Source organism: Harmonia axyridis, chromosome 2 (assembly GCF_914767665.1).
Source record: "Harmonia axyridis chromosome 2, icHarAxyr1.1, whole genome shotgun sequence".
In the NCBI taxonomy this organism is placed as follows: domain Eukaryota; kingdom Metazoa; phylum Arthropoda; class Insecta; order Coleoptera; family Coccinellidae; genus Harmonia; species Harmonia axyridis.
The window spans coordinates 4,189,029-4,216,552 of NC_059502.1; the positions used below are offsets into that span (position 1 = coordinate 4,189,029).

Genomic DNA, 27,524 nt, shown 5'->3' on the forward strand with positions numbered 1-27,524 from the left:
GGATAGAACAACTATTTTCATGAAAAAAAGTTCATATTAACATATATCCTAACAAGCTTCATTCTCGAGATACATGGTGTTGAAGTTTGAAAAAAATTCAGTTTTTTACTTATAACTCTAGTATTATTTCATTCATTGTTTTTTTTTTTAAGTATTGAAGTATAGATAAATAACTTTTCGAAGTAGCTGAGTGTTTCCTTCCAAAATTATCCAGTGGCGTAGATTTGGGGGTAAGATGATCCTTTTCCTATTGAAAATCTACACCACTGCCTTTTTTGGACAAAATTATTTCATTTCTGAAATCAACAGATCTTCATAAAAAAAAGGTCTCTAGAATTTTTTTCATAGAATTTACCATTTCTCCAGCTAGATGTCGATTTTCAAAGTTCAATAAACTATGTCATGCAGGTTTGACTTAAATTATTTGAAATTTTCAAAATTTTTGGGTAGTTTAGTTTCCTTATTTTTCAATTTTCAAGTTTTTTTGTGATTTTTTTCGTGGTTTTGTTAGTCAATCTGTTATTTGAGACGGAGACAAATCCAACAATTCAAATTCAAAGCTCATTTTAACCATTTTTTTCAGATTATTTTGAATATTTCAATCGATTCACGAACATCAAGATATAAATAATCGAATGTATCAAGAATTTCGATCAGTTTCAAAACCTGAATTTTACTCAAATTCTTCTACCAATTAAAGCTCGCGGCGCCATCTAACTAACGGAGATCGAAGTTCAAGTATTCCGTAAAACGAATTCTACACATCTAAAAAATTTATTCTAATATCCCCTCCAGATTAGAACAATTGATTAGATTGAGGAAAACTATCACAAATTTCCTAATCTAATTAGGTCATATTATACAGGGTGTCTCCAAATGAATTTGAAAAATTGGAAAAATGCTGACGGAAGTCGTGAGCTTTTGAGAGATCTATGTTTCATCGAGACTAGAATTTTTTCAAAACACCAACACTCAAAATATCAGTTGAATCTGTTGTCACTGAAGTTTTTTGATATTCTGTTAATAAATTCACTTATTCGTCGTATTCTAGTCAAAATAAAAGTTTTACCAAGTACGGCTAACTACTTGGCACTCTTTTATCGTGTAAAGAAATATTCACTTACAAATTACAATAGACGACTTGTGATTCTATCAACTGAATAATATTGTCCATGAATTAAATTATTGAATATTAAAATTCTTAAACTATTCACACATGAGCACCGATTCTAATGAAACAATTTAACAATTTCCAAACGTTGTTGAAGCGTGTATCCTTCCATGATTGAATAGCATAACCTACTGAACTCAAATGACATAAGAAACGTCAAAAAATAATTCAAAGTGTTGATATTGTGACCATTCCTATTGAAAACCTTTTGTATGAAGATACGCGAAAAATATCAACTCGATCGAAATTTCAAGTTCAGTTTCTGATGAAGTGCTCAGCTCGAAATTTGGCACAAAAGTCGAAATTCCCATTTTTAATCTGAACCCAGAATTTCAATTTTCTCGTTTTTGAATTCACGGAAATAAGGATTAATTTTTTTTTTTTCGATATTCTTCTTGAATTTTCTCTGTTTCTAGTGACGCTATCATCATGAAATTTTGCATGAAGTTTGAAATTGCTATTTCACGAGTAAATTCAACATTTCATTCCGTTCCAATGGGAAGAATTTCAATTCTGACCACTATGTTCGAAAATTGCGGTTATATTGACGCTCGAAAAAAAAATTTCAAAAAAACGAAAGCCCCAACTCAAATTCCCGTCAAACTTCTCCATTGTTACCCCTTCTCAAATAATTTCGAAAAACCTCATTTGCGTCAAAACTGGAATTCAGGTACCTATACACAGCCTGCCAAAAACTTGACCACATTGTGAAAGTTGACTCTTGCAGTGAGGAGAGACGCCCTGTATTGTACCTGCACCTGTTTATCAACTTAAACCGATCGTTCAGTAAATCGAGAAATGTAAGGAATGTTATCATCAATTGTTTCTCCAATTCATCGTGTATATTTTGATGGAGATCTGTTTAGATATCCTTTACAACCTTACTAGTGTCGAAGTACGATAGTGTCAAAGTGTAACCACTACGCGTAAGTTATAATTTGACCCTGTATAAAGTGTGTTCGCCAATTTATACACAAGTGGATGAAGTGATCTATCTTCAACAGAATAAGGTAAATAGATATTCTAAAATATAAACAAATGATTTCTAGAAATTTCCTTATATCGATTTGTTTTGCTTTAAAAGTATCTCTTTTTGTTGGAATTAATCGTCATCATTATATGAATTAATACCTATTTGTTGACATTTCTGTTTTTATCGATTAAGGAAAGACTTCAATGTCCGATAAAAATTTAATCGTGAATTTCGTTGATTCTCAACCTTGAGAATATAACAACCGATCTTTGTTTTTGGAATTTGTTTTTCGAGATGCATCGAAAATTTGCTATCATAGTTAGTTTTGAGAATTTGCGTCGATTGTAGAGGAAAAATCAGGTTTTAAACCAGGAAAATTTTATTCATATTTCTTGATAATTCATTTTCGATTGTTGAGTTCAGTGGAGCAATCACTTCACTATGCTCTTTTAGTGTGACGTCACACACCGCCATTTTTGGTTCTCCTGTCAGTGTTCGGAATCCAAAAAAATAAATTGTCATTCAAATTAGTACAGTGTCGTTGAAGGAATTGGCTTCTTTTCATAAATAAGAGTATTTGAGGAACGATTTCAGTATTAATTGATAAACAGAAGGAACGAGGTTAATACCAGTAAGTTTAAATCCTGTATCATTCCCCAGATTTTGTAAAAAGCCGTGTTTATTAATTGAACTTCAAGTTCGAACTTACTGGCGTTAGTCTCTTGCCTTCTGTCTATCAATTAATAGTAAAAGCGTTCCTTAAATGATCTTAATCGTCAAAATAATCCAATTTCTTCAACGAGAACGTACTAATTTGAATGACAATTTGTTTGTTTGGATTCCGAACACTGACAGGAGAACTAAAATGGCGGTGTGTGACGTCATTATAATAGAGCGTCTTGTACTGTATTGTGTATCAGTACCAAATATTGAGCCATTCTTCTTAAAATTTGTCTACAATACAATAGTGAGTCCATTAACTGAATAATGTTTTCTATGAATCATTAAATTTTTCTCAGTATTCACAAATGAGCACTTATTTTGATGTAATCTCTCAGTATCCACAAACAAACACAATTTTTGATAAAATAATTAAACAATTTCTGTACGTTGTTGAAGCCTATATTTCTTCATGATTGAATAGTATAACCTCTAAACACAAATGACATGAAAAATTTCAAAAATAGTACACAGTGTTGCCATTATAACAACTTTTGAATTGTATCATTCCATAGAGTAATAAATATGGATAGAGGAAGTATACGCAAATTTTACATGTCCCCAACATGGTTAGATTACGTTGTCGGATTGTGATATATTTTCAAATCCACAATTTTACTATATCGTTATGAATGTATATTATATTAAAATTAAATATATTTAATTAGATATGCAAATTTGTATATTTGGAAACCGATATTTTTCCTAATTGTCGAATCTATAATAAGCAGAATATTCATTATTTTCTGTATCTACCTGCTGAAATCCAAGATTTGGCAACTTTTGCTCTCCTAGTGTCATCGGTTGTTGCACGTCGTTTGGCACGATTGAAGTTTGTTTTCTGAATTTATTATATATATATGGGTATTTATTTCAATATATTTTGAATTAATATGAAACGTTGATTCACTTTGGGACATAAGAAGTGCGTTTTTTTTGGAGAAACTCGCGAATTGAGTGAAATATCGTATCACTGATATATTTTAATTTCCGCACGCTTCATGTCAAATTTGATAGTTCATGTTGGGGACAAAATTTGCTTACTGCAAATGACATATGCTCCCTCTATCTATGTTTATTACTCTGAGTATCATTCCAATTGTTAAACCTGTCACAATGAAATTTTCGGAATAGAATATCAAGAATCTCAAAATTTTTATGAAATTATGTTATACTAATATTTAATTTCTATGATCATAGAATACTGATTTGAATTTGTTCTGTACACAATTTAATAATTCTTAAACGTCGTTGAAGCATGTTGACATAAGAAATATCATAAAATACTGGACAGTGTTGCCATTATAACAATTTTGAATTGTATCAGGGAAAAACACTTTAAAGAAAAGTTAACAATATATTCTTGAATTTAAAACAATACATATTATTCATTATATCTTACTGTTGACTTCACCCAAGAAAAGTTTGAAATCTCCACAAGCAACATTTCACTTACAACACCAACTTACCACACTCAAAACACTATTTAATTGTTTTAAATTGTTCGAGGCGAAATTCCATAGTCCTAAAAATGACATGAAAGGCATTTTTTTGCATTTCTTTGAGGTGGAGGGGTAACGGAATTGAAAACACCATCAAATTCTTGTTTGGCAGAGGGGAAAACACTTACTGAACGTAATTCTGATTGTTCTTTTGGAACAAAGAAAATTGTTATCGAACAGTTGAGCAAATACTCGATAGTTAAATGAAAAATGATTTTGTATGTTATATATACATATTCGGCAAATATTTGGAATGTCATTGTACTGGCCTAGATGAACTCTGATATGAAACTAGCTTCATTCTAATCAACTACTATAACTATAACCATACCAATACACATTACTGGTTAAAAGTGTTATCTTTTTATTTTTTAATTCAGTTTAAAAAAATTCTGAACTTTCGAATAGGTGAAAAGTGTCAAATACACAAGAATTGAAGATCCCTTCTGGTTTTATTTTGCAGAATTGATGAATTTTCCACAGATTCCTCTGATGTTCCATTACATGTGAAAATGAGTTGCCCAAGTGAGAATTTACAAGAGCCCAGATGGGTTATGGATATGACAAGCAATGGAGTATTTTATTGGAGAAGACACCCAAACCAAAATAGACAATCAAGGTAAAAAATCATGATTTAAAACTACCAAGTGATATTTTTTCATGTCCGATTTTGCCTCCAAAACTTTTTTGACGGACGCCACTGGTTGTCCTGATAATATGAAAAAGGACCTATGCTTTATTGAAATACGATTGATGTCCTGCAATTTTTTGTATCGATAGCCGTTTTCGAGAAAAAGAATTATTATTACGAGTCGATAAAAAAATCAAAATTCGCGAAACAAATTATGGCAATTAACAAAATTAGATAAAAACTGAAATAAAGTGGAAAAAAAATTAATGAAACTTTTTTCGTAAGAAAAAAATTTCAAAAAAAAGAAAGATTATAATTTGAGAGAAAGCTCCAAGTTATGATTTTTTTTTGTTCTTTTTTAAACCTAGCAATACTTTTGGTTCCATTATTGATAAACATAGTTTCGAATCTATTATTAATCTCTATTTTTTCAGAGTTACTTTCCGATATGACGTACAAGTCAGGGAAGTCGAAAGATACCTACGTGTAGACAACACCTTACACAATATTGTTGTCTTCAGTTCTTCATTGGCTGTATGCTTTCTACTTGCTTTCTTGATCCACTGGTATCTGCTGATTGGAAGCTGAATATGAAAACTGCAATCATCTGTATTTGATTGTTTAGGTGATGGCAGAGAAATGGAAGAATATTAGAAATTAATTTGAGCCTTATTGAAAGGCAAATGAGTTCGATTAGAATTAAGATCTTGATCAGTTAAAGCTTGGCTGCATATAACTATTCGAATGTAATTTTGTGATGAATGAATTGATAGGTATCATATTTTTAGAATTAAGTAGTTAAGGAATATCTTTTTGAATATAAAAAAAAAATGTGAAGATTTTTTGTATATTAAAAATTAATTGTTTTTTAATATCTTTTTGTTAGGGCGATAAAGTTGTAGACACGAATGTGTTTCAGAGAAAAATACTCAGTAAATGAGTGGTGAAAGAAAGCATTTGTTTTCATTATTGATTGAATTATTGTAAACTTCGATTCATTATTACCTTAAAATAGCAATCTTTTTTAGGTAAAAATTCAATCTTGTTTTGAATCCCCTCTGTATTCAATAAACTTCTCAATATAACTAGCACTATGATTTTTAGTTAGTACCAACCTTCAAACGATACGTGTTAAAATTTGACAGCAGTCCGACCATTAGTTTGTGAGATATTGCGTTGTAAGTGTAGCTACTTTTTTATTTGAAAAAAGATGGCAAAAAAAAGAATTTCGTGTATTTTTGCGTCGATATGTGACAATGGAGCCGTGCGAGCTCACAATCGATCAAAAGCAATAACGTGTCAATGATTCTGAGCAGTGATTGAAGCTGTTTAAGTGCAATAAACCTGGATTTTTGCGTCGATATGTAGCAATAGCTCCATTATTTCACTTCGGAGTCCAATCGACAGTCAGCTGAGTGGACTGCACACGATGAACCGAATTCAAAGCGAGGAAAACACAACAGTAAGCTGGCAAGGTTATGGCATCAGTATTATGGAATGCGCAAGGTATACTATTCATTGATTACCTCCAAAAGGGCCAAACCATCATCAGCGATTATTATATAGCGTTATTGGATCGTTTAAAGGATGAAATCGTTTAAAAACTGCCCCATTCGAAGAAAAAAAGTGCTGTTTCATCAAGACAATGCGCCGTGTCACAAATCAATGAAAAAAATGGCAAAATTGCATGAATTGGGCTTCGAATTGCTTCTGCATCCACCGTATTCGCCAGATCTGGCCCCTAGCGGCTTTTTCCTATTCTCAGACCTCAAAAGAATGCTCGCTGGAAAGGAAGTTAGCGCCAATGAAGAAGTTATCGCCAAACTGAGGCCTATTTTGAAGCGAAAGACAAATCGTACTACAAAAATGTTATCGAAAAGTTGGAAGATCGCTATAATCGCTGTATCGCACTCGAAGACAACTATGTTGAATAATAAAATCGAATTTTGCCAAAAAAAAAGTGTTTCACTATGGTAGACCAGGGACTTTTCAATAGTCTATTAGTGTGACGTCACACACTGCCATTTTTGGTTCTCCTGTCAGTGTTCGGAATCCAAACAAATAAATTGTCATTCAAATTAGTACGGCGTCGTTGATGGAATTGGCTTATTGTCATAAATAAGAGTATTTGAGGAACGATTTCAGTATTAATTGATAGACAGAAGGAACGAGGTTAATACCAGTAAGTTTGAATCCTGTATCACTCCCCAGATTTTTTAGAAAGCCGTGTTTATTAGTTGAACTTCAAGTTCAAACTTACTGGCGTTAATCTCGTGCCTTCTGTCTAACAATTAATAGTAAAATCGTTCCTTAAATAATCTTATTTATCAAATTAAGCCAATTTTCTCAACGACAACGTACTAATTTGAATGACAATTTGTTTGTTTGGATTCCGAACACTGCCAGGAGAACTAAAATGGCGGTGTGTGACGTCATCACTAATAGAGCGTAAAGCCGATCAACTTTTGACTTAACCTCAAAATGACATTAACAGAAAGACGACGTGAGCGCCATCATAAGAAACGATGAAGAAATCAAGTGAAAAGGGAATAATACCCACTTTAATAATCTTGATTTTTTTCAAGAGTAAGTGAGCACATCAGTGTTCGTTTAAGACATCTAATCTAGTAGAGATTGCACATTCTTGACAAATCAGTTCGGGAAACAAGCGCTCAAAAAACCCCGTACCTAGCAACCGAGTTAGTGAGATCATACACAGGTTGATCTAAATTTATTTTCTGACGCAAAGACACGCGGTCTGGGCAGATACACTCAACGGCATTTGCCGTACGAAATATCAAACAACCATTTGGGAAGTTTGGAATTCGACGAGAGAGCGGGAACCGGCCGAAAACAACAGTTTCATAATGCAAGCGAGATGGAAATAGGTTAATCTAGGAATTTCGCTGAAATGGCAGCAATGCCGAAAAAGTTAGTCACTGCTAAATCGGCCGATGCCCGACACATGACAACAGATTTTCAGAGGTGGATTCAGGGTCTGCCAAGGGGCTGTGAACAGTTTGGAAAGTATGGGATACGCTCTATTAGTGTGACGTTACACACCGCCATTTTTGGTTCTCCTGTCAGTGTTCGGAATCCAAACAAATAAATTGTCATTCAAATTAGTACGGTGTCGTTGAAGGAATTGGCTTATTTTCATAAATAAGAGTATTTGAGCAACGATTTCGGTATTAATTGATAGACAGAAGGAACGAGGTTAATACCAGTAAGTTTGAATCCTGTATCATTCCCCAGATTTTGTAAAAAGCCGTGTTTATTAGTTGAACTTCCAAGTTCGAACTTACTGGCATTAATCTCGTGCCTTCTGTCAATCAATTAATAGTAAAATCGTTGCTTAAATAATCTTATTGATCAAAATAAGCCATTTTCTCCATCGACAACGTACTAATTTGAATGACAATTTATCTGTTTGGATTCCGAACACTGCCAGGAGAACTAAAATGACGGTGTGTGATGTCATCACTAATAGAGCGTATTGATTTAACCTCAAAACGACATTGACAGAAGGATGACGTGAGCGACATGCTTATTAGAAATCGTCAATTCTTGCACCGCTCACCGATTCTTCGTAAAGCTCCCGGCTTCGAGGAAATTTGAACTCGAAATTTGGGAAAAAATTGAATTTGCCTCGAAAAATCGTTATATCTCCTGAATTATTCGTCACAGACCCCTCAAATAAAAACGGTTTCAAACATCAAGTTGCCATCTAAGACATACCGAGATTTCAAGGGCGTAGCTTACGTCCAGAAGAAATTGCAGCCTAGGGAATGTTATCAATTTTTTTCTCGAAAATATCAGATTTTTACCTCTAATTTCTGAAATAATGTACTGATCACCCAACTGAAAGCATTTTAGTGATCTACATAGTCGAATCAATCCTCCCATGAAAGAACTTTTTTTTTTTTCATTTTTCTAAGAAAATTTTTCAACAAAAAATTTTTCAGGTGAGATCGGAATTCGGCTTATTAGAAATCGTCAGTTCTTTCACCGCTCACCGATTTTGCGTAGACCACACAGTTTTGAGGATATTAAAAAATTACAGATACTTAGGCTGAAAGAAAATCACGTAAAAATTCACCTCTTAAAAGATCCTACATGACCTGACACAACATATCGATATGTGATAGATAACGCGAGATCTTAAATACCGCATCCAAAAATATCCTAAAAAACTATTAGTGAAACAGATGTACATTCTGGAACACAGCCAGGCAAGTGTTCGAACTTTGGCATCATTAGTTTGGAATCTATACATTCACAAGAATGTCACCACTCTAGGACGAATGGCACAAAACATTGGCCACAACAAGAAGATTGCAAACAATAAGTTAATATAATTTGAATCATTTGAACTACTTCAAAACCATAAAAAATGATAATAATCATTTCTATGCTTATCAAGGCCAGAGAAATCTCAAGATGTTTCAACTATTTCAAAAGATTTCCATAATTTATTCAGATACAATTTTCTAGGAGTTTAGCCCCCTTTCATATGAGATGATAGCAATCTGACAAAATTATTGTTGACGCATCCACCAAAAGTGACATTTCATCTTGTCAGATTATCTATAGGGAAACCACAGAAAAGCAACATTCTTCTTCTGATCCGAATCCTCGACTACTATTGAATAAAATATAAAAAAATAATATGTAGGTATTTATATAACCCCTATCGTGATTATCCCTCAGAATCAAATACAATCACTCAATTGAGGTTCGATTTGATATTTTTGTTATGCAAGTCTAGTTTACCTTATTTTATATCTTGACATAGAAAACGCAATTCCTCAACAAATAAACGCCATTTTCCGTTTTTACTATGAGAGCTCACCTCTTCTGCATCAATGAAAGCACTAGGTCCAAATATCACAGGATAGGGAATTGGTAAACCACGAATCTGAAAAATAAGAGAAAAAATATTAGTTGAAAGATCAAAATATATCCTGCCTTCTCAATTATTATCAGCAACCACTCAATTCCTCAAGTAAGTTAAGGTTTGGTGTTTTTTAAATGGGACACCCTATGTTTTCGAAGCAGTTTTTTAACCGAAAATTAGTCAAAAAGCATCCCATTATCGGTTTTTCAAAAATATACAATGTACAGAAAATGAATTAAATCTGAATATAAATGAAAAATATTTATATACAGGGTGATTCACCAGGATGGCCTATTAGACGTTTATGGAAAACTAATAATAATTTTGAGCTGAAAATTTGCATGTTGGGGTTTGAGACAATGATCTTTCTCCCTGAAATATTTTCAGATCTCTACAACTTCCGGTTGAACCGGAAACAGACTACTACTTCCTTATTTCAAATGGCACACCCAGTATATTATTGCATCATTTGATAGCTTTTCTGATGACAATTGAGGCAATATGCCATACCTTGGTTAAAAACTCATTTATGAATGAACTCTTACAAGAATTCTCAAATTTATTCACTGAGAATATAGGATTTATTAATAATTTAACAAACTAACATAATTCTAGCGATCCAATCTGTGGAAAAGTTTAAGGACACATCCCTCAAAGAGAAGCGCTTCCTTGAAGGATCTGTCCTTGAATTTTTCCTTTGATTTGAATTTTCATTTTTAAACATAAAATTTGTGTTACTATGGGCTTATTGAACGCCGCTTAGCTTAGCACATCTGTACTGAATTTTGGGTTTAGATCGTTTGTACCTGCTTAGTTATTAGTGATGTTGGCAGAACAGTGGTTAGAGTGAACAGATGCAATCAAGATGACTAGGGTTCAAACCCGGATACCCTCAATATGAACTCTAAAAAATTACCTAGTTTCGCAAACGGTTCTTCTCAGACCCTAACAATCGGATAATAGAAACAACCAAAATAATTATCTAAGAAGTACGTTAACCATTACTGAATTGGAATATTATTTTTATTCAGCATGGATACATATAACAAATAAATAAGGTTTATTAATTATTACTCAATGATAAATTAACCTCAACTATATTTATTTCCTTCAAATGGATATTTCTTCAGCATTATTAATATAAGTTATGCGTAAATAAATGAAGTGTAATAATAAATGATGATTATTGGTGGGATTTCAAATAAATTATTTATTTCCATGAAACTTATATTTGTTTGTCCATATATCCAATAAATGATTTATTAACTATAATGCATTTTCGATTATATCAAATAAACACTTCTCTCAGTGCCCAATTTCGTTTTCAGCGCAAAATGTAGGAACCATCTATATTTCGTATCCATTCAACTGAACCAATATTTAAACTGCCATATAACTTTAATAGAAGTGAGAAAGTAGGAAGCTGCATGAAAATAACAGTGTCCTCGCAGATATCCAATTATATGTATTCGCCTTTCATAGTAACAGCTGACTCAATGAAGTATTGAGGAAGCAATTACCGAGATAAAATCGGCTGTATTCCTCACGCGGGAGGCACCTTATTCGTTTAGACAGTGACGTAGAGTACGTCTGGTAATTTATTGCATACCGGGATTTTAACGTGAATTTGGCAACAGTCAAAATCGATGAGTTGATAGGTTTTGTGACTGTGTCCTCACGCCACTTTACATACCCATTCTAGGGCGTATATTTGGCTTATGTTCGAATGATTGTAATGACAATATAGAATATGACAGTTCTAGTTATGTGTGTCAGGCGAAAAGGCAGCAGCCTAATGGAATTTTTTTTAATTTTCGCATGTTTTTAGAGCTATAGAACTTTAAATTGCAATAAAACAACGATGGATTATTCGATTGACATGAATTTTATTTATCCGCAAGATAATCTAGTGGCATTACATTTTAAATATGATTTCTGGCATATGACCGCCACGGCTGGCTCGGATGTAGTCCAATCTGGACGTCCAATTTTCGATGACTTTTTCCAACATTTGTGGCCGTATATCGGCAATAACACGGCGAATGTTGTCTTCCAAATGGTCAAGGGTTTGTGGCTTATCCGCATAGACCAATGACTTTACATAGCCCCACAGAAAGTAGTCTAGCGGTATTAAATCACAAGATCTAGGAGGCCAATTCACAGGTCCAAAACGTGTAATTAGGCCGTCACCAAACGTGTCTTTCAATAAATCGATTGTGGCACGAGCTGTGTGACATGTTGCGCCGTCTTGTTGGAACCACAGCTCCTGGACATCATGGTTGTTCAATTCAGGAATGAAAAAGTTAGTAATCATGGCTCTATACCGATCACCATTGACTGTAACGTTCTGGCCATCATCGTTTTTTGAAGAAGTACGGACCAATGATTCCACCAGCCCATAAAGCACACCAAACAGTCAGTTTTTCTGGATGTAACGGTGTTTCGACATACACTTGAGGATTAGCTTCACTCCAAATGCGGCAGTTTTGTTTGTTGACGTAGCCATTCAGCTAGAAGTGCACTATTTGCAAACGATGATGGCCAGAACGTTACAGTCAATGGTGATCGGTATAGAGCCATGATTACTAACTTTTTCATTCCTGAATTGAACAACCATGATGACCCGGAGCTGTGGTTCCAACAAGACGGTGCAACATGTCACACAGCTCGTGCCACAATCGATTTATTGAAAGACACGTTTGGTGACCGCCTAATTTCACGTTTTGGACCTGTGAATTGGCCTCCAAGATCTTGTGATTTAACACCGCTAGACTACTTTCTATGGGACTATGTAAAGTCATTGGTCTATGCGGATAAGCTACAAACCCTTGACCATTTGGAAGACAACATTCGCCGTGTTATTGCCGATATACGGCCACAAAAGTTGAAAGAAGTCATCGAAAATTGGACGTCCAGATTGGACTACATCCGAGCCAGCCGTGGCGGTCATATGCCAGAAATCATATTTAAAATGTAATGCCACAAGATTGTCTTGCGGATAAATAAAATTCATGTCAATCGAATGATCCATCGTTGTTTTATTGCAATTTAAAGTTCTATAGCTCTAAAAAAAAAGCACCCTTTATATTTATTACTCTACGAGCCCTACCAACAAAACTAAACCGAAGTATCGCCAATACCGAGTTCGAATAATCTCAAACCGAATCTAACACCAGTATATCCCGACTCTCGACATCTCATATGCATCTTGCCCAAGATCCAATCGGCAGCATGTTTGTCACGCCAACGTCACCTTATCTGTAATTTATTCCGCTAGCGCTTCAAAACGGACTGAAACTTACCCTCACGATTTCCAAGATATGTTGACATTTCTCCCTCACGTTGGCGAAGGGACAATTCAGACTGAGCCTGAGGATTATCGGTAAATGTAGGGCAACCAGATCCATGTATTCGGCAGGCGGCGATCCAATGTTGTTGCAACTCGTCCTCTCGTTCATTGACTTGCACCTGCGGAAGATGAAACGAAATCTTAAAGTTTCCTTTTGAGAGGTTTTCCAATAAGATGTTTCATTTTGAATCGCCCGCTATCTCGGCAGCTGTCACTTTTGGAGCTGTCATCTTTTGACATTTGACAAATAGAAACTACGCCATTACTAAATATGGAAGGATACTCGCTTCAACGACGCATTTAAAATGTTAAAATTCGCTACAAAAATGGTGAAGTAAAAATACTTTTGGGTCATCGTGAGGCACCTTTATTATTATTATTATTTAATGAGTAAGAGCAAAGAAAATTCTATAAAGCTCATAAAACATAAAAATATAAACATAAAAATATACAAATCATGAGAGGCAAAAAAATCAAAACCATGTCCAGTCTGAACTTCTCGGCAGGTAATAGTGAAACTGGTGGAAAAATTTGAGCAGTTGGGACAAGTAAGTGATGTGAAGAATCGAAACCGTGTGCGTCGAGAATATTGATGCTGTAGCGATACTTTACAGTATCGCTACTGTTAAGTAGCGATAGTCGAAACAAATAGATCGTAGATGTCATACACTAAGCTTAGGTATTTGTAAACATAACGCAATCCAAATATTAGTCGATTTGTGTCTGAATCATAAAGTTATTATCGATTAAACATGTCAGCTTACGAGCAAAATTCTCTTCATTTGCGGAAGGTTTTGATTTTCTGCTTCAATATGAAGAAATCTGCGGCTGAGGCTCATCGAATGCTCTCAAATACCTTAAAGTGAGGCCGCTATTAGTGAAAGAACGTGCAGAGAGTGGTTTCAACGCTTCAAGAACGGTGATTTTGACGTCGAAGACCAGAATGGCAGTGGAAAAGAGAAGGTGTTCGAAGATGCAGAACTGGAGGCATTACTTCATCAAGACTGGTATCAAACGCAATAAGAATTGGCAGGATCATTGGGAGTGACGCAACAAGCCATTTCCAAACGCCTGAAAGTCTTGGAAATGATTCAGAAATAAAGAAATTGGGTGCCATACGAGTTGAAGCCGAGAAATGTTGAACGGCGTTTGTTTGCTTGTGAACAGCTGCTTGCAAGACGAAGACGGAAGGGATTTCTGCATCGCATTGTGACTGGAGACGAAAAAAGGGTTCATTACGATGATCCCAAGTGCAGAAAATCATAGGGATATCCCGACCATGCTTCCACGTCAACTGCTAAATCGAATATTCACGGTTCGAAGGTCATGCTCAGTATTTGGTGGGTCCAGCTCGACCAGCTATTATGAGTTGTTAAAACCGACTGAAAAATCACAGGCGATCGTTTTCGAACGCAAGTAATGCGTTTGAGCCGAGCATTGAAAAACAAACGACCGCAATACAACGAGAGACTTGATAAGGTGATTTTACAGCATGACAATGCTCGACCCCATGTTGCGAAAGTGGTCAAGACATCCTTGGAAACGTTGAAATGGGAAGTCCTATCCCACCCGCCGTATTCTCCAGATATTGCTACCTCGGACTATCACTTTTTTCGATCAATAGCACACGGTCTGGCTGACCAGCACTTCCGGTCTTATGAAGAAGTAAAAAATTGGATCGATTCGTGTATCGCTTCAAAAGATGACCAGTTTTGTCGACGCGAGAATCGTACGCTGCCCGAAAGATGGGAGAAAGTAGTGGCCAGCGATGGACAATACTTTGAATCATAAATGTATAACCAGTTTTTCACAATATAGCCTCGAATTTCGGAAAAAAACGGCGGAAGCAAAGTTATACTCCTTTGTACTTGTAAACAAAAATCAAGTTGAAACCTGATCCTTTGCACTCACCTGCTGTTCATGGGGCTGCCCATGCCGTCCAACCAGCTCTCGACAGTCTTCGATATGGCGTCCAAAGCTACCTCTCGCACTTCATTGTCATGCGAGCATATCGGAAGGCAGAACCTGGACACAAGGTCCAGGTCCTGCAACAGCAGGTCGCTGGTTCTGTTGTCCTGCTCATCTCCACGGGTCAAGTTGTTGTTATTCGTGTTTGCCTTGGGGAACTCTGTTTGGACGAACATGCTTCACTCCTCTGGAAATGCTTCGCTTAATACTGATAGGTTCTGGTGTGGGGGTGTTGATGGTGTGTCTAGAAATTGAGAAAAGTTGGAGGTTAGGTCTCTCCAAGTACCTTCTTGTAGATTGCCTGGTTATTTGTTGTGTTAAGAATATACACTGCGCAAAAAAATTAACGCACATTGTGGAAATCTCAAATTTATTCTACAACTGAAGGTGTTCTCAATGATCATTATTTTTATCAGAATTATGCATGCATATGTTATCCACTTTCAACGTTTTTCTTCAATACAGATGTTTTTTCCCAGCAGGAATAAAAAAAGATGAGATTATCAGATTTTGAATGTATTGGCTCCATTCTGAAATCAGTTGTTCTCGATCTATTCTAGTGATCAATAGTTTTTCTTTCGTTTGATTTTCCACACTCGATCGCTATGCAACGCGAAACACGCAATTTGACCCAAGATGAATGTGCCCAAGCGGTAGTTTTGCGAGAAGAAGGGTGGACATACACAAGAATTACAGAAAGGTTTGGAGTTTCCCATACAAGTGTGTCCAGAATGTTGCAGCGATTCAGGGAGATAAGTTTGAATGTCCGAAGACCAAGACAGGGTAGACCACGGGTAACAACTGCCATTCAAGAACGTTACTTGAGAGTTTCTTCGTTGAGACAACGGTTTGCAACCGCTCGCCTCCTTCAAAATAAGCTTGAGCAAACTCATGGGGTGCAAATTACGACTCAATTCTAGTGTATATTTTAATGCCTTCACTCTACAATAATTTGAGGAGACTGAGATCACTAAATATCAAACTTTCTCCTTATGAATGGAAGGTTACATAAAAAAAATTATTAAATAAATGTTTAAGCGATCGTAAATGACATCATTTTAGTAAACAACGTTTAGAGCTCCGCCAGTAGAACTACAATGTGTATATCCTGCAGCCAAGTAGATATACTGTGGAGACTTATGTGTAAAATAATTTTATAAAGATAAGATTCAATTTGAAGTTTTCGACATTATATGCAACCTCAGAAACAAAATTCTACAGACCTATTTCCAGACGACATCTAATATTGGCCACCTAGACAGACCGATATGTTACCCACAGAACGATCATATCTCGAAGAATATGAGAAACCTGTTGCATCCACCTGGAATATGTTAGCTCTAGAGCATGAATTATAGATTTCTTGGTACTCGATACCTTGAAACTAAATCGTCCATCCAGTAAAACCTATACCAAGGCGATTGGTGAAGTGTGAAACCAATAATGAACATGTTATTAGTAAAAAACATCTTTATTCAGTTCTTTTTCTTGAAATTTTAATAGAACGGTAGTCTTAATTTTTCTGCTTTGCAGTACTTCCAAATCGAAAATTATATTTGTTTGTGAACCTTCGATATAAGGGCATCGGAAAAATTTTGTTCTTACGCTTGTACTTCAATACTTATATTAGTTATTCCAGTATAATTATAATGGTTTTGTAATGTTCCTCGGTTTGTACAATATTTTCACTAACAAACAAAAAGAATCATATATCTATCAATTAATAGTGATCGATTAAATTCTGCCAGTCCCACTTGAAACCCAAAAGGTTGATTATACTAATCATGCAATTAACGACAGTATTTTTGCATAAATCCCAATTACACTACGTAGAGAGATATAGAAGGTTTTCCTAATTATACACCATTTGTCTCTAAGCAATCAATCTATTTGGCAACGTCAACTGGTATATCTACCTACCTAATAATGACTAGTAGAGGACTAGAGACGAGCTTTCAGGAAGATATTAAATGAAAACTCTCCGAATTAACGTTGTGGGTCCATAATAAATGGAAATTTGAAAGTTGGCATCAATTTCGTAATGTTAATTACTCGTTACGTAGATAATCTGTAGTTGCTAAAGAAACTATGCCAACTAGATACATATCTATGCACGAAATGGTACATTCAAAATTGAACCGTATTCGTATTGGAAAATTTTCAAATCTACTTTTGATTACTGCTGTTTCTATTATGTTCTATGAGGGTACGAACCATCGAAATAATTACCTCATATCCCAGCAGCAATTTTAAAATAGAATCGATAATTGCGATTTCATAGAATTTTGCAAAATCCTTGTCACTGACGTGAATATGAAACATATCGATTGGGGTGAATTTTCGGGTAAAACCAGAAGCGACATCATCGGAAACTAACAACAAATACTTCGAATTGCCTACGAAAACAAAGAAAACTCTACCGGCCGGCTTTTTGCAGAAAAAACTGATCAGTCAGTGGACATGCGCACAGAGTTTCGCGATAGATCAAAAACGATAAAAATCAAATCTATATTTTCGTAAATTGTCGTACTTACATGGGATTCGCTTTTGGGTTTTATCTATCGGAACGTAAAGATGTGTTCACTGCTGGAAAACATCAACAAAACCGGCAAAACTTGCACCGCCGGAGATCTTGAAGCGTTCGATACACTTTGACAATGAACTCAGCTGACTGGGATCGAGTGACGCGCATGCGTCAGGTCAGCTGTCCCAGAACCCAACAACGGCAACAACTCCATCACGAAAGAGCTGTAAACGGGGGAGGTGAGGAGGGGTATAAGGGGGTTACGGACTACGTCATGTCCCAGTAACTAAGTCCTCCGGTTTTGAAATCATGACTTTGCTCGGTGAATTCATATTTCATGAGAGGAGTATGTTGGCAGTCGATCTTTCTGGATGGCCGGGAAAGAGTTGGGTTGTTTGGGGATTTTTTCAAGGGGAAATGCGACATGAAGTGGATGATATACCGGGTGGCTCAAGATAACGATAGAATAATGCGACAATTTGTCGAAAATAGTTCTTTTTGGAATTAGAATATTACGGGACTTGAGAAAACGTTGAAAACTTTACGATTTTCCCTAACGACGCAGGCAATTGCACCCTTGGATAGCACAGTAGGTACTGTATACAGGGTGATTGTTAGTGGTAAGCAAATATTAAAGGGGGCGATTCTTGGAGCCATTTCAAGAAAAGAACTTCATACCTGTATGAACGTGTGTCGTGATGTGCTAACTGTAGAGATACAGGGTGTTGAAAAAACTCGTTTTTTTATATAACCAAATTATGCTATTGCAGGTATTTCTATAAAATTGGGTTTTCTATGCATCAAAGTACATTTTCTAATGTACGACCAGTTTTATTATTTTTACCAGTGGCGTCTGTATGAGTTCTGCATTGAATATTTTAGGAGAAAATAATTGTACGCTACTGCTTTTTCTCAAATTAAAAATTATTTTCGAAATCCTCATTCATTTCAGATCAATTCATTAAACGTTTACTTTCAACACGCATTTCTGTTGTTTCGAGCTGCATCCAAATATCAGAAGCCGTTTTCGAATTATGTTTTGCAAAAAAAAATAGATTTTTTCATATTTTTATATTATATTGTTGATACGATCTTCTTGAAATTTGGAATGAACATTTGAATATAAAGAAAAAATAGTACGCCACTGAGATATTTGTGACAAAAAATTGCCCTTTTTTGTATCGGTGCCGTTTTTTATAAAAAAATTAAAATATCTTAACGCGTATTTTTCATATCTTTAATTGTTATAAGGTACTGTATTGATAATGTTTTATATTTCTGCATAAAAACAGCGCTGCATAAGAAAAGAAGGCATTCGAGATTTTTGTCACGAATTGAAGCAATTCAAAAATGATTTAAGTTTGAAATATCTCAGTGGTGTACATTTTTTTTTTCAAAATAGTCAGTTTTTAAGATAAACTTTTACACCCCATATCACCCATAGAGTAATGAACATAGATAGAGTGAGTATACGCAATTTTTACTTATTCCCAACACGGTTAGATTACGTTGCCGGATTGTGATATAATTTTCAAATCCACAATGTTAAATTTCTTTGTGAATGTATATAATATTGAATCAAATATATTTATTTCAGTGACTCCCGATAAATATGCAAATTTGAATATTTGGAATCCGATATTGTTCCTAATTGTCAAATTTGTAATAGGCAGAATATTCATTATTTTCTATATATGCCTGCTGAAATCCAAGGTTTGGCAACTTTTGCTCTCCTAGTGTCATCGGTTGTTGTACTTCGTTTGGCTCGCTTGAAGTTCGCTTTTGAATTTCTGATATATTTCGGTATTTATTTCAATATATTTCGAGTTAATATGAAACGTTGTTTCACTATGGGACATAAAAAGTGCGTTCTTTAAGGAGAAACTCGCGAATTGAGTGAAATACTGAAATATCTTATAACACGTTATAACTGACATGTTTTCATTTCCACGAGCTTCATGTCAAAATTAATAGTTCATGTTGGGGACAAAATTTGCCTACTGAAAATGACATATGCTCCCTCTATCTATGTTTATTACTCTGCTCTGTTAAAAATTATTTATTATTGAAATGAGTTGGAACAGCAAACAAAGAAATAAAAACAATTTAATACGGCATCTTTTGTGCCCGCTATAAGTTCAGGAAAACAAAAAAAAATAACCTGTTAGATATCAATCTTTACACAGATTTAACTATCGAGTTTCAAATTGAAGTTCCACATTTACATTAACTCTTTCAAGAGATACGTATCGGTTTTCCTGAGTGGTCAACGCAAAAACCAAGGATTACTTCCAGTTGCTACAATTCTAACGATTCTTTGCCCAGCTATACATTGTTTTTTATTCGCCTGGTAATTATTGCAATTATGCAAATTCGAGAAAACTGTGCAGCCATTATTCTCATTGTTAACAATAGAATCACGGTACAGAGGAAATCAAGGCTCTCTGTAGCCTATATAGTCATTTGTTATAGAAAATCGAACCGTAACATGCCACACAAAATTGAATGGAAATAACGTATCGCAGAATATATACAGGGTGTTCGAAAATCGAAAGGCAGAAGAAGGGTTATTCATTGAATTAACAAACTTTCAATGATAGTTGAAAAATTGGTGTTTTTACTTGACGAATGTCATAGAGTAATAGACATAGATATGGAGGAAGCATACGCAATTTTTACATGTCACAACATGGTTAGATTACGTTGCCGGATTGTGATATATTTTCAAATCCACAATTTTACTATATCATTAGGAATGTATGTTATATTGAATGAGATATATTTATTTGGGTGATTCCCGATTAAATATGCAAATTTGAATATTTGGTATCCGATATTTTTTCTAATTTACGAATTTATAATAAGCAGAATATTAATTATTTTCTGTATCTACCTGCTGAAATCAAAGGTTTGGCAACTTTTGCTCTCCTAGTGTCATCGGTTGTGTCACGTCATTTGGGGCGCTTGAAGTTTGTTTTCTGAATTTCTGATATATTTAGGTATATATTTCAATATATTTTGAGTTAATATGAAACGTTGATTCACTATGGGACATAAAAAGTGCGTTCTTCGTGGAGAAACTCGCGAATTGAGTGAATTATCGTATCACTGATATGTTTTCATTTCCGCGCGCTCCAGGTCAAAATTGATAGTTCATGTTGGGGACAAAATTTGCTTACTGAAAATGACATATGCTCCCTGTATCTATGTTTATTACTCTGAGTAATTGTCTAATGTCAAGAAGTTGTCATATTTACTTTTTTTAATGGAATACAATCAGTATAAATATATGGCAGATGATTACCAATATAAAGAGCCTGTAGCGATCCTGGTACCTACACCTGAAGATTAAAAAAACCATCGCTTGGAGAATCGGTCCTGGTTGAAGAAACCTTCCCAATTTCATACCAAATATAAAATCAAACAAAATCATATATTCCTACTAATTTATTTCTTTACATCATGATGAATGAATTCGTAAAAAAATATACATCGTGTTTTTACACATCATTTTACATAATATCCTATTTACAAAACCATCTACAAGAAGAGATGGTTACAGTTCAAAAATGGTCTTTGTTAATCATTTCATTAGAATACTATTGATCCCCATAATATTCAAGAACCGGAGACTTGTTGACACCTTTCAGTTGCAGCTTGAATGGCACCTATCAGAGCGCTTCTGAACCCTATGGAAGAAAGATAGTGTTAAAAGTTTACTCATAAGGTGAATAACTAATTTTCCAATAGGAATAATACGATTTAAAATGGTTTCAATGGCAACTCTGTGTTTTATATTTTGACATTTATTATGTCATTTGTGGTTAGTAGGTTATGCCATCTAATCATGGAAAGATATACGTTTCAACAACGTTTGAAAATTATTAAATTGTGATTATTTTGTGAATACTGAGAGAAATTTGAGTGATTAATTAAAAATCAACAATGGACGTACTATTGATGAAATAGAGCCAAATTTAAGTGAAAATTGAGTTCACAGGATGCAGCACCTACTGAAAAGTCTTGGTGTTCATTTGAATGATGTTATTTTCCACACAAATAATGACATAATGTAACCTTTCGAATAAAAAAAAATTGTGCCTCACTGAATAATTTATATATCTTTTTTATTGTATCATCACAATTGGAAAACCCATTAGTATATAAGGCATTGTGAAGGTCTAACAGATTATTGTCTTTTTACATTTTTCCCGATAAAAGTACACGAAAAATTCTTTAAATTAGTTCATTAATACTGGGTGTTTTTGACACTCAGTGAATCTGCCAACCCATGCAAAATATTCACTAGCCGCTTCCGATACTATAACGCTGTCGAAAAAATCAACCAAGTCATCAATATCTTACCTTTGTCCTCCAGATAGTGCAATCCAGCGGCTGTTGAACCAGCTGGTGATGTAACGTTGTCCTTTAGAATCCCGGGATGTGTGTTGGTATCTCTTACCATCTGTGCAGACCCATAAACTGTTTGGGATGCCAGTCTATAGGCCAGATCTCTAGGAAGGCCCATTTTCACGCCTCCATCTGCCAAAGCTTCTATCAGCACAAATATCTGAAGAAAGTGGTATAATAAAGGGTGTTTTTTTAGAGCTACAGAACTTCAAATTGCAATAAAACAACGATGGATTATTCGATTGACATGAATTTTATTTATCCGCTAGATAATCTTGTGGCATTACATTTTAAATATGATTTCTAGCATATGACCGCCACGGCTAGCTCGGATGTAGTCCAATCTGGACATCCAATTTTCAATGACTTTTTCCAACATTTGTGGCCGTATATTGGCAATAACACGGCGAATGTTGTCTTCCAAATGGTCAAGGGTTTGTGGCTTATCTGCATAGACCAATGACTTTACATAGCCCCACAGAAAGTAGTCTAGCGGTGTTAAATCACAAGATCTTGGAGGCCAATTCACAGGTCCAAAACGTGAAATTAGGCGGTCACCAAACGTGTCTTTCAATAAATCGATTGTAGCACGAGCTGTGTGACATGTTGCGCCGTCTTGTTGGAACCACAGCTCCTGGACATCATGGTTGTTCAATTCAGGAATGAAAAAGTTAGTAATCATGGCTCTATACCGATTACCATTGTCTGTAACGTTCTGGCCATCATCGTTTTTGAAGAAGTACGGACCAATGATTCCAATGATGAAATTTTCGGGCGAGAACGAAATTCGGTTAAGTAGGTATCGCCAATTCAAACACCGCTCACCGATTTTTGGTAGGACTCCCAGTTTATGATTCTTTGATTTGATTTGAACTCGAAATTTGGAAAAAATCCGTAAAAATTGAATCTCTATACAAAAATCTTTATATCTCCTAAAATATTTGTCACAGACCCCTCAAATAAAGACGTTTTTCGAAGATCAAACTCTGATCTAAAACATGATAAGGTTTCCAATCCGTATCTTGCATCCAGGTGATATAAAAAAAAGAAAAGTTATAAAAATCATACACAAATTGCCAAGACTTCTCATGACTTCCCATGACTACCATGAAAAGTACAATAACTTCCCAAAGCTGTTCGCCCCTCGCTTAACCAATCAATCAATGTAATTTATTTGACCAAATTTAGTACAGTAATTTTCAATAAATACTGTCAATTAAACCAATGGTTTATCAACACATAAATCATCTTTGAAAGATCAGAAAATCACTCACATAAGCTGGGCCAGAGCCGCTCAAAGCTGTGATGGGGTTCATCAAGCTTTCTGGTACTTCCTCAGAGGTACCAATGGAATCCAACAGTTTTTTAGTAATTTTTACGTCGTTTTCTGTGGTTTTAGCTCCCCTCACGAATACTGAAGCTCCACTACGTACCAAAGCTGGGGTATTTGGCATGACTCTCATTACACGAGATTCTTTTGGCAGGCACTGAAAAGAAAGTAAGGCTGAGTCTTTATAATTTGTTCAGGAATTCAAGGACAAAGGCAATCCTCAATTTTGGAATATAATTTATATGTTGGTACTCCGAACTTTCCGCCACGGCTTTATCTGATGTCAATTCATCAATTTTCCTTCTTACAATATAGATATTAATGTTCTAAGATTTGCCTTAAAGAAATCAGTTCTGCCAACAAACATTTTTCAATGCAAAAATCACTAAATGATATTTATGAAAATATTTCATTGATTTCAATAAAAATGCAATGGATTAGAGAAAATAATATATAATACTCGTACAGAAGGCTCATTCTACCACTCGTTCTTTCAAAAACTCGCCACTTCGTGGCTCGTTTTTGAATTTTGAACTCGTGGAAGAATATGAATGCCTTCTGCACTTGTATTATAAATAACTATTCTTACCAATTTTGTTATTAAAATCAGTGTTTCAGTTTGAAGATGCTCCAAGTTTTCTCATACTACTTATACCCTGAGACTGAGAGAAGTGTTTATTTGATATAATCGAAAATGCATTATAGTTAATAAATCATTTATTGGATATATGGACAAACAAATATTAGTTTCATGGAAATAAAGAATTTAATTGAAATCCCACCAATAATCATCATTTATTATTACACTTCATTTATTTACGCATAACTTATATTAATAATGCTGAAGAAATATCTATTCGAAGGAAATAAATATAGTTGAGGTTAATATATCATTGAGTAATAATTAATAAACCTTATTTATATGTAATATGTATCCATGCTGAATAAAAATTATATTTCAATTCAGTAATGGTTAACGTACTTCTTAGATAATTATTTTGGTTGTTTCTATTATCCGATTGTTAGGGTCTGAGAAGAACCGTTTGCCAAACTAGGTAATTTTTTAGAGTTCATATTGAGGGTATCCGGGTTTGAACTCTAGTCATCTTGATTGCATCTGTTCACTCTAACCACTGTTCTGCCAACATTACTAATGACTAAGTAGGTACAAACGATCTAAACCCAAAATTCAGTACAGATGTGCTAAGCGGCGTTCAATAGGCCCATAGTATCACTGATTTTATGTTTAAAAAGGAAATTCAAATCAAAGGAAAAGTTTAAGGACAGATCCTTCAAGAAGATGCGCTTCTCTTTGAGGTATGTGTCCTTAAACTTTTTCACAGATTGGATCGCTAGAATTATGTTAATTTGTTAATTATTAATAAATCCTATATTCTAAGTGAATAAATTATTGAATTATTGTAAGAGTTTATTCATAAATAGCAAATGTTCGTTAACTACCAGTTGAAAATTTGTTGAAACTGAATTTATGTTATTTGAGGGGATAACGTAGGTTCATATAAATTATTTGCCAAACCACGTTTTCAATTTCAAGACTCTAATTCTTCAGATTGTTATTCAGATTAACTGAAAAAGTTTCAATATAAAATATAATATACATATTGCGAAACTTTCAGAATCACTGTTTACAAAGAATACAATTTTATGTAAGATGAGATGTGATCTATACTAATCAGCTTGTAGTTCAGTCAGAAATAATTCGAAGGATTCTGAAAAGTATAGTTTTCAGAACTGATATTTTCAGTAATTCAGTTAACTAATGACTTCTCATTATTTTCCTAGAACATCTTTCCAACTATCTTCTCTGAGAATTTCAAATATATACAGTTCTAACAATAGCATCTCATTTAAGATTATAACAGGAGTCTTACAATGAATAAAAGTCTTTTTTAACAACAGAATTCATAAAATATTCCATCTATAAACTAGAAAATTATAGTACCTAGACGAAGTGGATAGTATGAAAGCATTGTCAAATATCATAGGTTTTATCACAATTACTACAATTCAAAACCTCATTTAATGATTTCTCATTCCAGACACTCAGAAAATAATTCACAATTAGAGCTTTTGGAAAAAATGAAGAAAGCAGTCAAGTGAAGTTAGCATTGCTCTCTTGGAGACCACGTAGTTTTATAGTCATATATACAGTTAGGTATGTGGTATCCACTTCAATAGGAATGATACAAATTGAGATGTTATAATGGTTATAATCATGGAAAGATACACGCTTCAACAACGTTGATAATTATTGAATTGTTTCATCATTTGTGGATACTGAGTAATTTAAGATGAGTACCTATATTACCAAGCAATTTCTGATACTTTTCCAAAAAGTAACTTATTACTCAGTAGATATTTTAAAGAGCTTTTTTTTATAATTACCTGTTCCAATTGCTTGATAGTGACACCCATAGCAATAGATAAGAATAACTTATCAGCATTAACATTAGCAGCCTTCTTTATATCTCCTAATGCAATAGGTACAATCGAAGGTTTGACAGATACTATAACAACATCAGATTTCTCCACTACAGGAACATTTTCGAATATAGACTCTGCCCCAAGTTGTTTGAAGGCTTCAGCTGATGGTAAATCAGAAGGATGGCAGCTGGAAATCATGGATTCACCCTTCGCTAGACCTGTGAAAAATAAGAATTGATAAAAAAAAAAGAATTTTTTCGCATACATTGCGCTCAAAAGTTCCTGTCTCGTGTCAGTCTTTTTTTTCTATAACATGCTTGAATTTTCTATGGTTCTGGTTACACTATCTATACGAAATTTTGCACGCAGCTTGAAATTGTTATTCTATACAGGGTGTTTCACCGCCGATGACCTATTAAAAGTTTATGGGAAACTAATCATAATTATGTGCTGAAAATTTGCATGTTGGGGTTTGAGACAATGATCTTTCTCCCTAAAATATTTTCAGATCTATATGAATTCCGGTTATACCGGAAACAGACTACTACTTCTTTTTTTCAAATGGCACACCCAGTAAATTATTGCATCATCAATATTTGATGACAATTTCAGCAATATGCCATACCTTGGGTGAGAACTCCACGGTTCATGAGTTAATGAAATTCTTATGAAAAAAATGGTGGCGACGAGTACTCACATTTTTTTAAATATTTCTGCAGAAAAATGTTTTCATTTTTTATTCTGCAAATACGTAATATTCATCATGAACTTGAACTACTCAAATTCATCAAAACTCAAGATTTTCAAATTAGAATCTATATTGTTGGAGCTCCGTCGGTGAACGTGTTCAAGAATAGGTTCGACGTCTGGAAGTCAAGGGTTCTTGAATAAAGTTAATTAGTTTTTCATAAGTTGGATATTTCAGTATCTTTGTTTTTCTCAAATTGCATTCATGTTATTTTTCTCATTAGGGTTTTATTGAAATTTTTGTTTATTAAGAGTTTTATAGTTACATACTCAACTCTGTTTCTAATGTAATAATAATAATAATATTTTTTATTATTTCAGTCAATTCTACGTATAGAAAGAGGGGTGTTACTTGAGCAAACCCTATACCTAAAATGAATACTTTAAGAGTTATAGGGGAAGAACTTTAAATGAGGAAGTAGTAAAAACTTCTCTAAAAAAATCTTGAATTTCTAGAGGTACACCTATTTAAGATATGATGAAGAAGATAACTAAACAGCTAAACTTAAAGATTTCAGAATACACCGAAAAGATTCACTTCGTAACCTTCGTTAAAAAAAAATTTAATGAAAGAAACCTTGGTTTAAAATGACATTGAACTGACGACAATCCTACCTGCAGATATGAAACCTTTAGCCATGGCTTGAGCCATCTTTCCACCACCAATAAATCCAATTTTCAGTAAATTATTGGCCATATTTTCCACTTTTTCGAAAAAAATTTGTTTTTAAATACCAAACACAAGCACTTTGGACTAACTAGATCATCTCGTTTTTGAACTGTTCTCTGATCAATACAACGCTGATAATGTGCAGGGTTAATAGTATTATCTCCAAGAAAACAAATAAATATTGATA

At 34.4% G+C, this 27,524-nt stretch overlaps 2 protein-coding genes across 2 annotated transcripts in view; both read right to left on the minus strand.

Annotated features, from left to right (window-relative positions):
• LOC123672714 (sestrin homolog) overlaps positions 1-17,902 on the minus strand; it is an 83,276-nt gene extending 65,374 nt beyond the window's left edge. The window contains exons 1-4 of the mRNA XM_045606964.1: positions 17,746-17,902; positions 15,155-15,455; positions 13,197-13,362; positions 9,850-9,915 (exon numbers count right to left, since the gene is read on the minus strand). Of these exons, the coding sequence (XP_045462920.1) occupies positions 9,850-9,915; positions 13,197-13,362; positions 15,155-15,387 (465 nt within the window). The 5' untranslated portion in view covers positions 15,388-15,455; positions 17,746-17,902. The remainder of the gene's footprint in view (positions 1-9,849; positions 9,916-13,196; positions 13,363-15,154; positions 15,456-17,745) is intronic.
• A 3,265-nt stretch (positions 17,903-21,167) lies between these two features.
• LOC123672449 (pyrroline-5-carboxylate reductase 2) lies at positions 21,168-27,490 on the minus strand. The gene is made up of 5 exons (XM_045606541.1): positions 27,283-27,490; positions 25,882-26,138; positions 23,420-23,632; positions 22,101-22,305; positions 21,168-21,424 (listed from the first exon to the last, which is right to left on the minus strand). The coding sequence occupies exons 1-5, from the start codon at positions 27,362-27,364 to the stop codon at positions 21,354-21,356; spliced, it is 828 nt and encodes a 275-aa protein (XP_045462497.1). The 5' UTR covers positions 27,365-27,490; the 3' UTR covers positions 21,168-21,353.
• Positions 27,491-27,524: the final 34 nt, after the last annotated feature.

What these genes read in the sequence shown, in the direction of transcription:
- LOC123672449 (XM_045606541.1), bottom strand. Translation starts at nt 27,364, where the DNA reads ATGGCCAATAATTTACTGAAAATTGGATTTATTGGTGGTGGAAAGATG. An exon ending in TAAAGGTTTCATATCTGCAG is followed by an intron (nt 26,139 to 27,282) that starts GTAGGATTGTCG and finishes TATTTTTCACAG; the next exon opens with GTCTAGCGAAGGGTGAATCC. An exon ending in CTATCAAGCAATTGGAACAG is followed by an intron (nt 23,633 to 25,881) that starts GTAATTATAAAA and finishes CTTTCTTTTCAG; the next exon opens with TGCCTGCCAAAAGAATCTCG.